This window comes from Charadrius vociferus, unplaced genomic scaffold (assembly GCF_000708025.1).
Source record: "Charadrius vociferus isolate BGI_N301 unplaced genomic scaffold, ASM70802v2 scaffold1, whole genome shotgun sequence".
In the NCBI taxonomy this organism is placed as follows: Eukaryota; Metazoa; Chordata; class Aves; order Charadriiformes; family Charadriidae; genus Charadrius; species Charadrius vociferus.
This window is the reverse complement of record NW_009647680.1, coordinates 5,884,693-5,901,243: the sequence shown is the minus strand read 5'-3', so window position 1 is coordinate 5,901,243 and position 16,551 is coordinate 5,884,693. Positions and strand designations below refer to the sequence as shown.

The window sequence follows — 16,551 nt, the reverse complement described above, 5'->3', positions numbered from 1 at the left end:
TTTATTAAACTACACTGTGATTTTTTTTTTTAATTATATGTGCCATGTCTATTCCTTCACTTTAATTGTGCTAAGGTCTTATGACCAAAGACTTTTTCAGTTGCTGACCCTGTTCTGCCTTTTTATATCTAATCACTACATCTAATCACTCTTGATTATGCTCGATGTAGAAAGTGAAACTAATATTAACTGTGCACATGAAAAAGAAGCAGATGCATTGTCAGTGTAGAATAAGCCCAGCATATGTTGTCAGCACTTGAATGCACTGAAAGAGCCCTTAAGTATGTGCATGGTAACATCACCACATACTTAGGAATAAGTACTAAACGGTCCCACTAAGCGAAACTATAGAGCATACATTAATTAGTTTTATTTGGGTCTGGAAGCAGTCACTGAAGTTAGTGTATTCAGAGCAAAGACTTTTTCTCTTAGGTTTGTCAAGACCATGCACAGACCTCCAACTGTTCGCGCTGCTCTGCCTGGAGTGAGCTGCAACGCAGCTCTCCTATCACTCCAGTCCAAGAGTGAGCAAGCTTTGAGAGAGTTTGGAAAAAGACACTTTGCAGCAGATTGTATATCTTAAATAAGTTCCTGCGCTGTCTTTGACCCAAAGCAAATTTAAGTACGTGGTGTGGATCCTGCAGGTCAGGAGTTAGGTTTTCCTGAGCTGCCTGGAGGAATCTGCCTAGCAGTTAGGTCACTATGTTAGCAGCGAGTGCTTGGATTTGTGTGTGCTTTGCTGCTTTTTAAGATTAACTTGCAGATGTTCTCAAAACAGGAAATGTGAAAGGCTGGATCCTGGAGCATCTGAGAGATTTGGCAGAGTTGGTGGAAAGGCAGATGGGTGAGCAGAGGTGTTCAAGCCAGCAGATGTCAGGCTGTTACCGCCAGCAAGAAACAATATGAAAGGAAAATACGATGCTTTGTGCTGACGGAAGTCAAAATTGGGAAGCTACAGGTCGTCTTCAACTGATGAATAAAATTACTGATGATTTGTGAATACATAGGAATTAAGCAGCATAGCTCTTCTGAAGTAGTTCTGTGGGTTTTTTATTTTATTTTATTTTAATTTTTAATAGTAAAGGCCTGTGTGGGTATTCTAGAATAAGATTATGCCTGTGCAGGGAGTTTACCTTGTAAAAGCAATTGATAGGCTTTCCAGCATGAATGAATGCTTGGGGAAGAGTCAAGGGGAATAGTGCATACAAAGCAGCACAAATAAAAGCTGAAAAACTGACCTTAGGAATTGAAATTTAATTTCTAATGAGGGAATAAATCTAACAGTGCAGGGGTTGGGTTAAGTGGTATGTATAGTCTTGAAATATTGGTAGGGCAGTGAAAAGAATTGGGGAGGGTGTGTGAATTAGTGAAAATTGCAAGGAGAGAAGCAACACTCCATAAACTATCTGAAAAATCTGTCAATAGTATAAGAACTACAGAGAATTAGTATTTCCTAAGGATTAAACAAACACACACCACTTTCTAAAAAGAATCTGTTTAAACTTCAATCTTATGTCAAAAGGGGGAGAGAAGAGGTGGGGGTTTTGTTGGTGATTTTTTTTGGGGGGTGTTTTTTTAAATACATGATCAGGCTAGTAAGGAATTTTCCTAAGGTTCAAAACATTGTGGGACAGTGACTCTCTTTACTTATTGATACAGTTTTATTACATCAGATAGAAATCTGCTGAGGGGTCACAAAGTCTGATTTCCTAAATATATTTAGAATATCTTGTGTTAAGTATGATACTATAAGAAGGGCATGGATTTTTTTGTAACTGAAAATAACATTTCTCCTTCAGCATATACACCTATAATTTTGGCTGGTTACCTTTGTAAAGCAGAAGAATTGTCATGTATTATCAATCTCGGGATATAAATTAATTCAGTGTCACATTTTTACTAGTGAAACTCTTTTTATTTTTTTTGTCAGCAAAGTGACTCAGTGCTTGCGGTAGACTCTGTGATCAATTTTAGCTTTCTGAACATGTTGTTGTTCCTTGTTCTTACAGATTGATCACTTTGGATTTGATGAAAATCTTACGTTCCAACAGCGGTATCTAGTAGCAGATCAGCACTGGAAGAAAGAGAATGGACCGATACTATTTTATACAGGCAATGAAGGAGACATCACTTGGTTCTGTAACAATACGGTATGTAGTAAATAGATTCTTGAATTACAGTCCTTCTTTCGAGTAGTGGCCTACTGAAAAATAAGGAAGAACAAGGAAACAGTGTCAGAATATCACTTAAAGAGAAGTTTGTAATGGTTATGATTGCTATGGGAGGAAGAGGAAGCTTAACAAAAGCACAGAAAAAGTTTTAGGGGGCTCAGGGTTCTATCCGAAGCCCATAGAAATCAAAAGGATTCACTTATATTAGCTTCCTTGAGTAGTGAAGAAAATTTCTAGAGGAAACTCTATAAGGTGCCTCAAACTAAGAATGCAAAATTTTGGACCAAATTACACCTATCCCGGTAATTTAGATTCCCTGAGTAAAATGGGAGGTTTTGATTTTTTCTATTTTTTTTTTTGTCTAAGAAAAATGCAAAGTGAAATGAAGGGGGCTAGGAATCAAAGACACTTGATTCTTGTTCTCTGGCAAGACCTGGGGAAGTTTTTACTTCGCTGACTGATAAATGCAGAATGGCCCATGTGGGCATTTTTCAGCCACTTCAATACAAAGTGCAGTAACACAACAGGAGGTGGTATGTGCTGGGCTCAAAGCAACCAAAGACTGGTTACACACTTTGTTCTGTCAGCAGGTGATATCTGTCTGCCTGTTTCCATAACTGGTAGTAACAAGCTGCTGCCAGCAAGTAATAACAAGTTGTAGTTATTTATTAGTTGAAAATAAGAGTATTGCAATGCTCTAGATTATTGTTTATTGCCAAACAAATTTTCTGTTTTCTGTAATATAGTCCTAACTCAAATGCATACTTTTTTTCTGCAGTGCTTTTCATTTCCTATGGATTAAGCTCGTGCCATAAGAGTTCTGGCAGGATTGCCTGTGTGTACCCACAAAATAATACTGCTTAATATTTTGCATATTCATATGCAAATAAAATATTTGTATTTTCTTTGTACATGTCTCTGGGTGGAGATCTGTTCTGTGTGTTTTCTTACTCCAGTGATAATTTAAAACCAAATTGCACTCTTTGTAGTTGTATTTTGATAGTGATATCTTTCTAATCAAAGAATAAGAGTTGGAATACACTAGACTGGAAGTAGAGACTTCGAAAATAATTGATTCAACTTATTTAAATGTCTGTTTTCCTCCAACCAGGGTTTTATGTGGGATGTGGCTGAAGAACTTAATGCCATGTTAGTATTTGCTGAACATAGATATTATGGAGAATCTTTGCCCTTTGGGAATGAGTCTTTCAGTGTAAGTGTTGTCTTTTGTCTTCTTTAAATGTGCTCTATACAAACATAATTCTGCCTGTTGTAATTCTTGCCAGTGCAATGACTGCTAGCCTGAGTGAGATTTAGATGTGCTAGAAGCACACAACTATCCTGTTTTTGTAACTATTAATTCTAGGTTAAAAAAACCCAAACTGATATTTTCTAACACTTTAAGGGACACCTGCAAAGAATATTTCATTTATTATCAGGCACAGATTTAGAATTTGAGAGCTGCTGTGGGGAATAGAAAGACAGCTGTTGGAAATTACTTTCGTGCTGTATATAACCTGCTTTCTTCGTCTCAGGATTCCAAGCATCTGAATTACCTGACATCAGAACAAGCTCTGGCAGACTTTGCAGTACTGATTGAGTACTTAAAGACAACCATTGCAGGAGCCCGTTACAGTCCTGTCATAGCTATAGGAGGGTCTTATGGAGGAATGCTTGCAGCCTGGTTGAGGATGAAGTACCCCCATGTGGTAGTTGGGTGAGTGTATTCATCCTGCTCAAACACAGAGCAGGCATTTGTTACTTCTGTGCTGTAAATGTTACACCATCAGGAGAAGTACCGTAATTCAAGCTGGCTTGAGTTTTTCACTAATGGGAGGAGGAATTAAGTTACCTTGAATTTAGGAAGAGACACTGCCTAAGAAAAGACAACTGTAGGTCAGCAGGTACTGGATGGTGTGCATTTTTCAGAGCTATCTATTAGTTTTGTAAAAACAATTATTATGAACACTGACTTTGCATCTAATTTTTTTAGGGTCACCAGAATTCCTGGTGACTTTGAGGCAGGTCTTTAATCTCTTCAATGCCTTAGTTCCCATCTGGGAAACAAGGTTAGTAATTCCCCTACTTTTGTCTGCTAGAGAGTAGATTTTTGCGGGCAAGGGCTCTCTTCACTTGAGTTTGCACAATGCTTACTGAGAAAGACCTAGTTGCTAGATGGGAATGAAAAATAATAAAGTAACCAAGTCTGAACTTCTGCTTTATGTATTTACTGATATCCTTGTACCAGAGTCCGAGACTTAAAACCTTCAACAGTCTTTGCATGCAGACCTATGGAATAGTTTTGCAATGTTATGGTTAGTTTGCCTATGGCTCAGTGTCCAAGCTGACATAAATGCTACTTGGATAGTGACTGTGGGGAGGGTATTGACCAGAGGATGGAAGTTCATTTTGCAGTGGTTTAAAGTATATGTGTCATTTCCAAACAATCTTTATATGTCCCTTTGCAGAGCTCTGGCAGCCTCTGCCCCAATCTGGCAGTTTGGTGATTTGGTTCCGTGTGGCACTTATTTCAGCATAGTGACTAATGACTTCAAAAAGAGTGGGATAGGCTGCTCAGAAAGCATCCGGAATTCCTGGAAAGCCATTAACCATCTTTCCTCAACAGGTGAGACCTCACCAATACTTTTTCAAAGGGTTCTAATGTTCAGGATTGTTATGACTTCATAAAATCAACAAGTTTGTTATGGCTTTCACCTCTGTGTATTGACTTTTTTGAAACTATATTCTTAGTACTTAGCAGCATTGTTTTTTAAACATCTGTTTTGTTGGTTCACAAGCTTCCTTCACACTTGGTTTGATTCAGAATCCAGGTCCAAACATCCTTAAGGTAAGACAGGAGCCAGATCAGAACCTCAAGGCTTGTATTCCTTTCTTACAGACCAGGCCAGATAGAGTTGTTACTCTAAAAACAAATAATAGTTTAAATACCAACTGAGGCAATCAGATGTACAAGATGACTGCAATCCTTATGGATTCAATGCTAGGGACTCAGTTGGACTCTGTGATCTTAAGAGTCTTTTCCAACTGAAATGATTCTATGATTCTACAACTGCCTGAAAGGAGGTTGTAGCCAGGTGAGGGTTGGTCTCTTCTCCCAGGTAACAAGTGATAAGATGACAGGAAATGGCCTCAAACTCTGCCCGGGGAGGTTTAGATTAGATATTAGGAAAAAATTATTCACTGAAAAGTTATCGAACATTGGAACAGGCTGCCTGGGGAGGTGGTTGAGTCACCAATATCCTGGAGGTATTGAAAAGATGTGTAGGTGTGGAACTTAGGGACATGGTTTAGTGGTGGACTTGGTAGTGTTAAGTTAACGGTTGGACTTGATGATCTTAAGGTCTTTCTGAACCTAAATGATTTTATGATATCAGATTAGGTCACTGTACAGCAAAAGAATTCAATTTTTTAAAAAATAGTTTTGCTACTTGAGTTCAATGTCCTAAAGAGAAAGCCTGTATAAAAGAAAGTATGATGAGTTATCTAATTAAAATCAAGGAAACTGAATTGGATGAGTTCTAGACCAGATAAAATAATGAAAGGTAGGGCTAGGAGAGTCCCAAGACATCTATCTATTAATAGTCCTTGCGCTGTGAGCTAGCTGATTTGAAGTTTTTCTTTTCATTGGAAGAAGAATGCCCTGATGTTACTTCCGTTTGAAAAAAAAAAAAAAAGCCAAATGTCTTGTACATCTTTGATTTCTTTAGATAACGTTACCTTAGCTGTGACATACCCATATGCTGAAGTATGCAGATTGTATTTCCGTTCACTTAGAGGTGCTGTCAAAAATTTGATCTGTTCTGTTTGTGTGTATGTGGACTAATTTCACCAGATTAGTTATGCTAAGTGAAAATGTATTTATTTTTTTTAGCCACAGCACAGCTGACCTATGTATTAATGGTATAATACATTAAACATTATTTTATTTTATTTTTATTAAAGATGCAGGTTTACAGTGGCTTTCCAGCACATTTCATTTGTGCAGCCCGTTAAAAAATCTTCAGGATGCCGCTGTATTGAAAAATTGGCTGAGTGAAACATGGGTAAACTTGGCTATGGTGAACTATCCCTATAAAGCTGACTTCTTACAGCCTCTCCCAGCTTGGCCTATACAGGTAATGGAGAACCAATCTCTTGTAGAATTGGCAGTTTGGTTTTAATTAATTCTCTCCTTCTAGCCTGCACCTTTTCCTTTATTTTTGGCTCTAGAACCAACATGGATGAAAAGAGAACCAGAGCAGTATCTTGTGAATCTACTGGTTTGTTGACAAACTGCCACTTGTAGGACTAAGAGGTTCCATCAAGAGCCCAGAAGAAGAAAAGTGCCAGGGGTGACTGAAAAAACTCAGCTGTCCTGCCGAGTTGTTCCTGAGGAGCTGAAGTTTTGCATAAAAAGCACATGCAATTAGAGCTTCTAATACCAGGCTTAGCTGGCAGACCTTGTAATGAAAGAGAAAGTTTTGAGCCTGTGCCCTTCTGGATGTGGGAGAACTAGTAAGGGAGGAGATGGGGATCTCCACAAATGTATTCTTTGCAGGGTCACTTCTCAAAGCAGAACCACTTTTCACACTTGCAAACCTTCACTTGTGCAGTTCTGTTTCTGCACTGCTTTCTCCAAGAGTTTTGTTTTCTTGAAGTGTTTTTGTTTTTTTAAGACCCTGGCTGAATTTCCCTGCATGGATTTGAGTTAGTGCATGGCAAGTAAGGTAGATAAAATATTAGTATTTTTGGCTAAACAGTAGTTAAATGTAAAATTAAAAAAAAGTCCTTTGTGTAGTGCTGTCTGGAGGAGGTGAAGGACGTTCATCTGTCCTATGTGGCTGTCTACAAAGGGCAGTATGAACACCGTGGGAAATTTTTTTTGCTTTGTTATCAATCTGATTCAACCCAAGAAATGTGCTCACCTTCACCACTGTCCACGCTATCTCTGATGGAGATATAAATCTAAAATAGATAAGGCTGCTGCTCATCTAGACAATGCTAATGTATGTTCAGATACCTTTTTCTGAAACAGAAGCTCTAATCAGACTCTGAGGGAGAGAAAGTGGGGGAAAAATGTGTTTGAGCAGCTGGATATATATGTTGCTTAATCTGTTCTCTGTTGTGGGCTGCCAGTACTATCTCAGAAATATTGATCTACCACACAATCTGAGCTTCAGATACAGGGCTATCTGCAGCCCTCTGTTCTGCTGTCTGCAGTGTATATTTGCATGAATCGGTGATCTTTCCAAACCTCTAATTACTGAGTTAACAACTGATGGCAGAGCTAGCCAAACCATAAAACCTACCTGGAATGGCAAAATGTAAAAGCTGTGCTCTGATGTTGTCTGTAGGGAACAAGGGAGGGATCCATTTCCTAGCTTCCACAATGAAAATGAGGGAAAAGATTATTCGAGGGAGGTAAGGATAGTAAGTTCACTTCTTCGAAGATGCACAGTTTGCGTTGGCCATGTGAGTTGTCCCAGTGTGCCTGTGCCCCTGTACTTGAACAGCACTGGAGTTGCAGTGCATCCTTTGCTCGCTGCAGAGAGTAACTTTGGATTCTTCCAGTGGGCTGGCAGCTCAGATTCACAGCTTTTGCCCTGTATTTGTCCCAAATCCATGGGAGCAGGGGTAAGGAGAAAGCCTTGCCAAAGAGAATATTGTTGCTTTAAAAAAAAAAAAAATGGTTTGAGTTGAAAAAACTTTCTGGAGCAGTAGCTTTTGTGTGTTGTGTTTGTTTTTTTCCACTGGTTGTGTCCTCAGGTAAGATTTTTTGAATTAAACTCTACCCAAGATTGGTCTTAATTTTTCATCGGCAAAACAGTGCCTTCTTCCACCACCTCATATTTTCCAAACTCGAACAAGCTGCTATACAAAAGGACTGAAAAATGTTAGAGCTTTCCTTACATGGATGTTTCCATTTGTACCACAGCAAACTGCAGGGAACCCCAATCTATATCTGGAGCTTCTTTGTTACATATATTCATATATTTTCTTTTGTTAGAGGAGCTAAATACAGTATTAAGTATTTAAAGAATGGGAATTGGATTGAAAAGCTCGGAGAATGAAATATTAAGGTTGCACTGTTTTTAAAGTTTTAATCAGGAAATTTAAAATTTCAGGTTCCTCATAGTAGCATGCACTATACAAATGGAATACTGCTTTGTATGATAATGCTTGAGGTATATCACTGCATAGAAAGAAGCTTTCTGGAAGTGGTCTGACAGTACTGTGAAAAGAAATTGATATCCTGTCGGGTATCGTGTGTTCATCTTGTATTAATTTCTTATAGATTTAGACTACCCCTTCTCTCTTCATTGCAGGAAGTCTGCAAGTTCTTGAAGGATCCCAGTCTCTCTGACAAACTGCTGCTGGAGAATGTTTTCCAGGCAGTAAATTTATACTACAATTATTCAGGAGAAGCCTCATGCTTAGACACGTCTGAGACTGCAACAAAGAATCTGGGCCAGTTGGGTTGGTACTATCAGGTATGCACTCTATCTTTTCTAAATTGCAACTTGGTGAGGTTTTATGAGCTAGAGCTGATGAGAATTGTCAGGTCATTTAGTTGTATTGCATCAGATGTAACTGATGTACTGATAACCAACGTAATCATGAAGTGAGTATGGTTATAGTGGGGAGGGCAAGGCAGAAAAGAGCAGCAGCTTTCCCAGGAGGTTGAAGTTGTCTCTTATCTAGCTAGTTGTTGAGTTTCAGCTCTTCATATAGACTGGAAAATTATCTTCTTGGTCTTCTAATCCTTCCATCCCAGCTGTCCACCCCAATTTGTGCATGCAAATATGTCAGGATGCGTTGATACTGATTTCTTTCAACTAGAGCTGTTGATCCTGTAGCTCACGGAGACCCAACCTTTCCCATCAAGTACGTAACAAAAACACAGATCCCTGTGGTAAGGGGTCAGGGCATTCTGCTCTCCCCATCCAATTTACTAAGCACATGCAACACTGTTATATACAGTCTTTTCTGAGGAGCAGGGCAGCTGCTTCCAGAAGCAAGGTGTTAAGACTTTGTTCAGAAGGTTGTGACCATCTGCGCTTGGCTACTGTCTCCTATGTATTTGTTCCACACAGCCCCAGGAGACGTGCGTGCTTTGTAAGTTCTCCTCCGAAAAGGGAGGGAAACATCATAAGGGTAACAAAGAATATGGCAGCTGGGCTCATCAAAACAACTTTGCAGCTTGTTCCCTGCCTGTGGGAAAGGGGGCAAGTAGAGTCATAGAATGATAGAATGATTTAGGTTGGAAAGGACCTTGAAGATCATCGAGTTCCAACCTCCCTGTCATGGGCAGGGACATCTCCCACTAGACCAGGTTGCCCAAGGCCACATCCAGCCTGGACTTGAACACCTCCAGGGATGGGGCCTCAACAACCTCTCTGGGCAACCTGTTCCAGTGCCTTATGTCCCTCAAAGTGAAAAACTTCTTCCTAATGTTTAATCTAAACCTGCCCTCTTCTAGTTTATATCCATTCCCCCTCGTCCTGTCACTACATGCCCTAGTAAAAAGAATAGTTTGTGAGTTAGCCCCTGCCATGGCAATTAATCTGTGTTGCTCCCAGATATAATTTGTTTTTCGTTTTTAGCTAGTATCATTAAGGTGTCAGAGAATAGTTTGTGGGAAAGATGAAACTCTTGCTTGGTATCTACCAGAAGGGCCAGAAGGAGGGTCTGGGGAGCTTCAGGCCTCTTAGTTTGACCTTGATGCCAAGGAAGGTTTTAAAGTAGATCATCTTGAGTGCCATCACACATCATGAACAGGACAAACAAGTGATCAGGCCCAGTCAGCATGGATTTATGAAAGGTAGGTCCTGTTTGACTAACCTGATCTCCTTCTATGACAAGGTGACCCGCTTAGTGGGTGAGGGAGAGGCTGTGGATGTTGTCTGCCTAGACTTGAATAAAGCCACAGCATTCTCCTGGAGAAACTGGCTGCTTGTGACTTAGACAGGCATATGCTTTGCTGGGTAAAAGACTGGCTGGATGGCCATGCCCAGAGGGTGGTGGTGAATGGAGTTAAATCCAGTTGGCAGCTGGTCACAGGTGGTGCTCCCCGAGGCTTGGTTCTGGGGCCAGTTCTCTTTAATATCTTTATCAATGACCTGGATGAGGGGTTTGAGTGCACCCTCAGTAAGTTTGCAGATGACACCAAGTTGGGCACTACGGGCTTGGGGAAGAGTTGCTGGAAAGCTGCCTGGTAGAAAATGACCTGGGGGTGTTGGTGGACAGCCGGCTGAATATGAGCCAGCAGTGTGCCCAGGTGGCCAAGAAAGCCAACAGCATCCTGGCCTGTATCAGGAATAGTGTGGCCAGCAGGACTGGGGCAGTGATTGTCCCCTGTACTTGGCACTAATGAGGCCTCACCTGGAACAGTGTTCAGTTTTGGGCTCCTCACTACAGGAGGGACCACAGAGGTGCTGGAGTATGTCCAGAGAAGGGCAATGAAGCTGGTGAGGGGTGTCCGGAGCGCAAGTCTTATAAGGAGTGGCTGAGGGAACTGGGGTTGTTCAGCCTGGAGAAAAGGAGGCTGAGGCTAAGCACCTTATTGCTCTCTACAACTACCTGAAAGGAGGTTGTGGCAAGGTGGGGGCTGTCTCTTCTCCCAAGTAACAAGTGATAAGACAAGAGGAAATGGCCTCACGTTGTGCCAGGGGAGGTGTAGATTGGATATTATGAAAAACCATCTTCATTGAAAGGGTTGTCAAGCTCTGGAACAGGCTGCCCAGGGAAGTGGTTGAGTCACCAATAACCTGGCGGGATTTAAAAGACGTGTAGATGTGGTGCTGAGGGACATGGTTTAGCGGTGGACGTGGTAGTGTTAGGTTAATGGTTGGACTCGATGATTTTAAGGGGCTTTTCCAACCTAAATGATTCTGTGATAGTTTGACAGTGATTACTGATCAAATGCTGTTTGAGCTTTTTTATTTAGATGCTGCACTAACAGTTATTGGACAGTGTCTTGGGAAAACATTCTTGTTGCCCTGTTCTCTTTTTTCAGGCTTGCACTGAGATGGTGATGCCCATGTGCACAGATGGTGTCAATGACATGTTTGAGCCTCAGAAATGGGACTTTGATGCACTTTCAGAAGAGTGTTACAGGCTGTGGGGAGTGAGGCCTCGCCCCTCTTGGATTCTTTCTATATATGGAGGGAAAAACATCAGTTCACACAGCAACATCATCTTCAGGTGAGCCTTGTTTCAGCTTCTAGAGTGGAGTTTTCCACCAGTTTGGGTTGTCAGTGCAGAGTCTGCCCTAAGTATCAGAAGGATCTGTCTCCCAACACTCCAGCTGAATAAGTGATGGGCATGCTTTGTGTTGCTCTTGAGAGTAAAATGGTCAATGTGCAGTGGGCAAAGAAGCCAACTGTTCTGTCACTGCCTGTGTGACTCTAAAGGAAGAATCTGGGTTGGGATTCTGCCAAATGTAATTTTCTTCCGTCTTATCTTGTGGCCAAAGTCCAGGTTTCCCATGCTGGTAAAACCGTCCAGCTTTTATGAAGCCAAAGCACTGTCTCTTCCAAATAAAGGAAAGTCTAAACAAGCTCTAGCTGTAACACAGGATCTCCGTCACTAAAATTGTTGCTCTGGGTGATAGCCGTGCGGAGGGGCTGGCGTGACATTCCTTTTTGCCTTTGACACAGAAAAGAGAGGGAAGTAACTTGGGGAGCTTTCCTATCGCTGCCAATTGCCCTTTTCTTTTAGTGGTAATTAGGCAAGTTTCAGCAAACTTGTGTAAGATCCAAATACAAAGAGGTGTTGCCATTCTAGCAAGGCATACCAGTAATTCAACAGAAGTTTGTCTGAAACACCTTCGTATATGGACAAAAAGTGAAATAAATGTTTCAGTCTAGCGCAAAAACTAGTGCATGCTGCTTGCTGTCTACTTGGCCTTCACTTTCCTTATTTTTAAGGTTAAACTCTGCTTTCTTTAAAGGGGGTTCACATAGCTGTACTTCTGCTGTGAAGTGATATGAAATTTTGAACAGCTGAGTCTGTTTTTCAGGTTGTTATGTGGTAGGGAGGGATTTAATAAACTCACTGAAGCTGGTGCTTTGGGAGTTCTGATTTGCTGTACTGATTGCCCACTGTGGGCAGCTCCTGGGTATATATTCCTCTGTGCTCTGGTTAAAATTGTGCAAAGCCTTTTAAAAAAAAAAAAAAACCAAACCTTGCCACTTCTTTAAACAAAACTGAAAATTAGCCTGTTGGACTTGGTAAATAGGTCTGTATTTTAAAAGTAGAAAGTCCTTACTTGAATTTGGGATTATTCTCCGGATTTCAGCTGTTAGTGTTGGTCTGTTTGGCTCCAAAGGCCTGTTGCTTTCCTTTTGTTTGTCTCGTGCTGTTTCTGCCCCAGCAGGATATCTGCTCTAGAGTGAGAAATTCCACCCTTTTTTTGGAAAACTTTTTTTTAATAAAAAAAATATTATTGGTTTAACTTAATTTCTGCACTGTTGCTTATTTCCAAGACTTCACAGCTCTATACAGTAGAAATCTGCTTTGTAAGCAATAGACAAGCAAACAAATCGAAGTGTTTAAGAATTTACGCCAGCTGAAGGAGCTTGAAATGAGAAAAGCTTGAAAGCAACCAAATGAATGAAGTAGTGCTGTACACACAAAGCTTTGGATCTCAAGCTGGATTGTTTCTCTTCAAACAAATACATTGTCAACACTGTACATTTTATATAAGAGCCTTTTATCCTTGAACAATGCAGAGTGCTTTACAAAAAATATCCCTATGTTTACCAGGGGATGCAGCTCCCTGGGCGGGTAAAAAGTACCGTGTTTCAAGTGTCAGGCAACTTGCACAACAGTTTAGTGCAGGAAGGAAAGAATACTCCATCTAAACAGAACCACTGTAGAGTGGATTTATCCAGCCGCAGTGGGATTTGGCCAGGATGCTTAAACTGGTGTTGCTGCCTCTCCCTCTGGGAGCAGTGCATCACTCTGTGGATTCACGCTGTGTTGTATGTATTGTATGGTATCCACCCAGGAATCTCCATTGCCACTTTTGTACCTTCTTGGAGGTACATCATGTGTGAGTGGTTACGCAGGCTATAGGCAGATATCACTTGCCTGTCAGTGCATCTTGATTAAAACGGTAGTTAGAGGAAATTGGGGATTTCAGAACCCTGTTTGCCCTTTCTTTTCCAGCAATTTCCACTCCTGATACTCTTGCTGGAACATGCTTTGTACTTGGTGTGGAAGTGCCTCACAGCGGTGGAAACGGCATTTTAACACACTTCATCCATGTGGTGGCAGAGAGCTTGTAGCAGTTTGTAGTGTTCCATTGTCAATATACTGTGGCAGTCAAAGTCAGCCCAGGTTCTATCAGACAGTATTAAATTTGGTGTGCACAGTCTAAAAAACTGATATTTTTCAATTTGGATGGGTCACACCTAGGTTGTATGCTTCTAAGTTAGGGCACTCACCTATCCAGTTCTGCACTGGCGGAGAGGCAGAAAGTGAAGGCTGTTTTGATACTGGAGCTATGTGCAGAAGGTGTGATTGTTGGCATAAAAGAAGGGAATGAAGGGGAGGAAAAAAAAGAAGTCAGAACAATGCCTGGCTGAATAGAAAAGGTGAGAGAAAAAAGTTAATAAAAGGAAACTTGGCACTTGTGGAGAGTGGGCATGTTAAAAAGGGATGTACAGACAGTGCAGCTAAGATTGGGTAAAACCTCTCCATGTTCTGGGAAGGCTGAGGAGGCTCTGAAGAGATGATAGGAAAGGGAACTGTTTGCTGTGGGACCCCATTTATGCTGTCAAGGAAATATGATGACTTGAAAATGGGACTAGTGTGCATTAGTGGTTTTTTTTTTTTTTTTTTTTTCTGCAGCCCTACTTGCCTGGCCACAGCTAGGAAGGAATGGCTGACTCTTATTCTTTCTTTTCTTCTACTACTTCTGTTTACATTAGAGAAACTCCTGTCTTGTAAGATGGGCAACCAAATACTTACACGCATGCTTAGTTTTAACACATAAATAATCCATTCCAATTGGTACTGAATTATCTTATTCTGTAAAGCTGTTAAGACTTATGATTATTTTGTGATGACCTCTCCATCCCTCCTCTTCTCAGCAAGTATCACTTCCCAAACTGCGTCAGTGCCTCTGGTGCCATCATTTGGCAGGAGCTGCAGAGGACCCAGCCAGAAGCTCTCAGAAAAGTCAGAGACAATGTTGTTTTCTTGTGGCATGCTTAGTTTCCACATGACTGGGACCAAAAGATCCAAGTTCATGTATATCTTGGGTCTCTCAGCAACTCATCCCCCTGTTGCCAAGGTGCTTTGCTGATTCAGGCGACATTTTAAATCAAGTGTTTTTTTTTTTTTTTTTATTGGTCTGTTCTGCATGGTTTTTGTTTTGCACATACAAAATGTTTCTCTTCTCCTAAGTCATATTTAGAACCACCGAAAATAAAGAACTACAGAGATTCAAGATACTTTTTTTTTTTTCAATGCAAAACCAAAGTATTAGTTCAGCCCCCATCAGGTCTTTACACTATTAATTATTTCTACAGAACTCTTTTTTTACTTTTCATTTCTTTCTGTTATTTTCTGCCATTGTGGTATTCTTCTAGGTGCGTATCTCTTCATGTCCAAGGATGTTTTAATTCTTTCTTAGAGCCTCCTAGAAATTTGCACTGACATACATACATCAGTCTCTAATGTTTCTTTTTGTGGGTTGGTCCAGTGTTTTATGTGAGGAACAGATCTGGATTTGCGTAGTTCCATAAGTATATAGATGTTGCTTTCTTTCTGCAGAAAGATGGCCCACATGTAGGAAGAACATCACGGTAAAGGAAAATAAGAGGTAGTAAGGAATACTGGGTCAAGTCCAAAGCTAGGAATGAGAGATGGAAAACTCTCATCCCTGTTCAGCCATTGGCTTGCTCCATGGACCAGGCATTATTTGGAGCCAGATCTACAGTGCGAGGAATCCTTTCATTGACTGGAGGCGAGGGAGGAGGGGAGGTGAATTGCATTGAATTGTCCTGTCACAGAGGAAGAGTCATTGTAAACAGTTTCTCAAGGGATAAAAGCTTTAATGTGCTGGTTATTAGAAATAAGGGCACTAATGGAAGGTCCAAACACTTCTTTGCAAAATCAGGTTGGCACCCAGCTGAGACCGCAAAAGGTAGAACTTCCTGAAAATTCAGCTCTAAAGGATCTGGTTTGTTATTAGTTTATGGCAGACTGAAGCAGGAAAGCAAAGTGCTTTGATTTGGGAATTTGGACATGTCGTAGTACAGGGGAACCTGAACGTTATATGACAATGACAGGTGGCAGCAGATCTATCTCCAGAGGCTGTGGCACCATTATAGGTTATTGTCTGAATTAGCAGATAATGAATGACAGGAGTGTAGCCTTGCTTAAGCTAATACCCCCATACCTCTGTTGAGATGGCTCTTCTCAGCAGATGGGTAGGCACAAGACATCGAGGCAGAACTGAGGTCTGTTTCTGTCTGTATATACACAGAACTAGTTGAAAGTTAACGGGGACATGTTGGTGTGAGCTGCAATCCCACTGCTGTGCAGACGTACCCTAATGAGGTATTCTTTCCTTACAGCAACGGTGGCCTGGACCCATGGTCTGCAGGTGGGGTAACCCAGAACATCACCGATTCCCTCGTGGCAATCGTGATTCCAGATGGAGCCCATCACCTGGACCTACGCAGCCGCAACCCCGAGGACCCCAGATCTGTGCAGCAAGCTCGAGCCTTGGAAATCTGCTACATGAAGCAGTGGATTGAAAAGGCCAGGCACAGACACTGAAGTGGTACTGCGACAACTGTGGCCGCTATACCTCCATTGGCTTGGCTGGGAGCAGGGCCAGGCCTTACTGCACGGTCACCTGCACATTTCACTTATTCCTCGCCTGTGTTGCAGTGCTAACCATTGCTTGCGCCCTTGAGAGAAGCAGGCGGCAGATGGTTGGAGAGCATTCTCAGATAATAAACTTTAGTCAAAGTGCATGGATTGAGCTGCCTTGCTCTGGCTTGCTTTCCTCTTCTGCTTTTCTCAAATGCTGTACTTTACGGTAAAGAGTTGCTACTCTAGGCTTGATGCCTTCCTTGCTGTGCTAGGTGATTGTCCTCACTGCTGGTACATGCCGTGGATTAAATGACAGTGCTGTTGATGATGAAAATCCTGCTGCCTTCAGTGGCAGTGAATTTCAGACATCCTCAGCTGGTGCGAGATGTCATGGCAGGGGCACAGAGATAATGGGGGAACAGAAATCACATCTTACTGTGATTGTTGGTGGAGAGGCGGGGAAGGCATGGGGAAGCTGGCTGTGCTGTTTGTAAAGAAACTAAACAGCCCTTACCAATGCTGGAAAAGTATTTTTATTTTTTTTTTA

The 16,551-nt window shown here is 41.4% G+C and overlaps 1 protein-coding gene across 1 annotated transcript; it reads left to right on the top strand.

Annotated features, from left to right (window-relative positions):
• The first annotated feature begins 988 nt into the window (after positions 1-988).
• On the top strand, positions 989-16,037 carry PRCP (prolylcarboxypeptidase (angiotensinase C)). Its single transcript, XM_009881194.1, has 9 exons — positions 989-1,005; positions 2,009-2,150; positions 3,283-3,384; positions 3,707-3,888; positions 4,640-4,797; positions 6,135-6,307; positions 8,498-8,662; positions 11,188-11,375; positions 15,761-16,037. The coding sequence occupies exons 1-9, from the start codon at positions 989-991 to the stop codon at positions 15,963-15,965; spliced, it is 1,332 nt and encodes a 443-aa protein (XP_009879496.1). The 3' UTR covers positions 15,966-16,037.
• Positions 16,038-16,551: the final 514 nt, after the last annotated feature.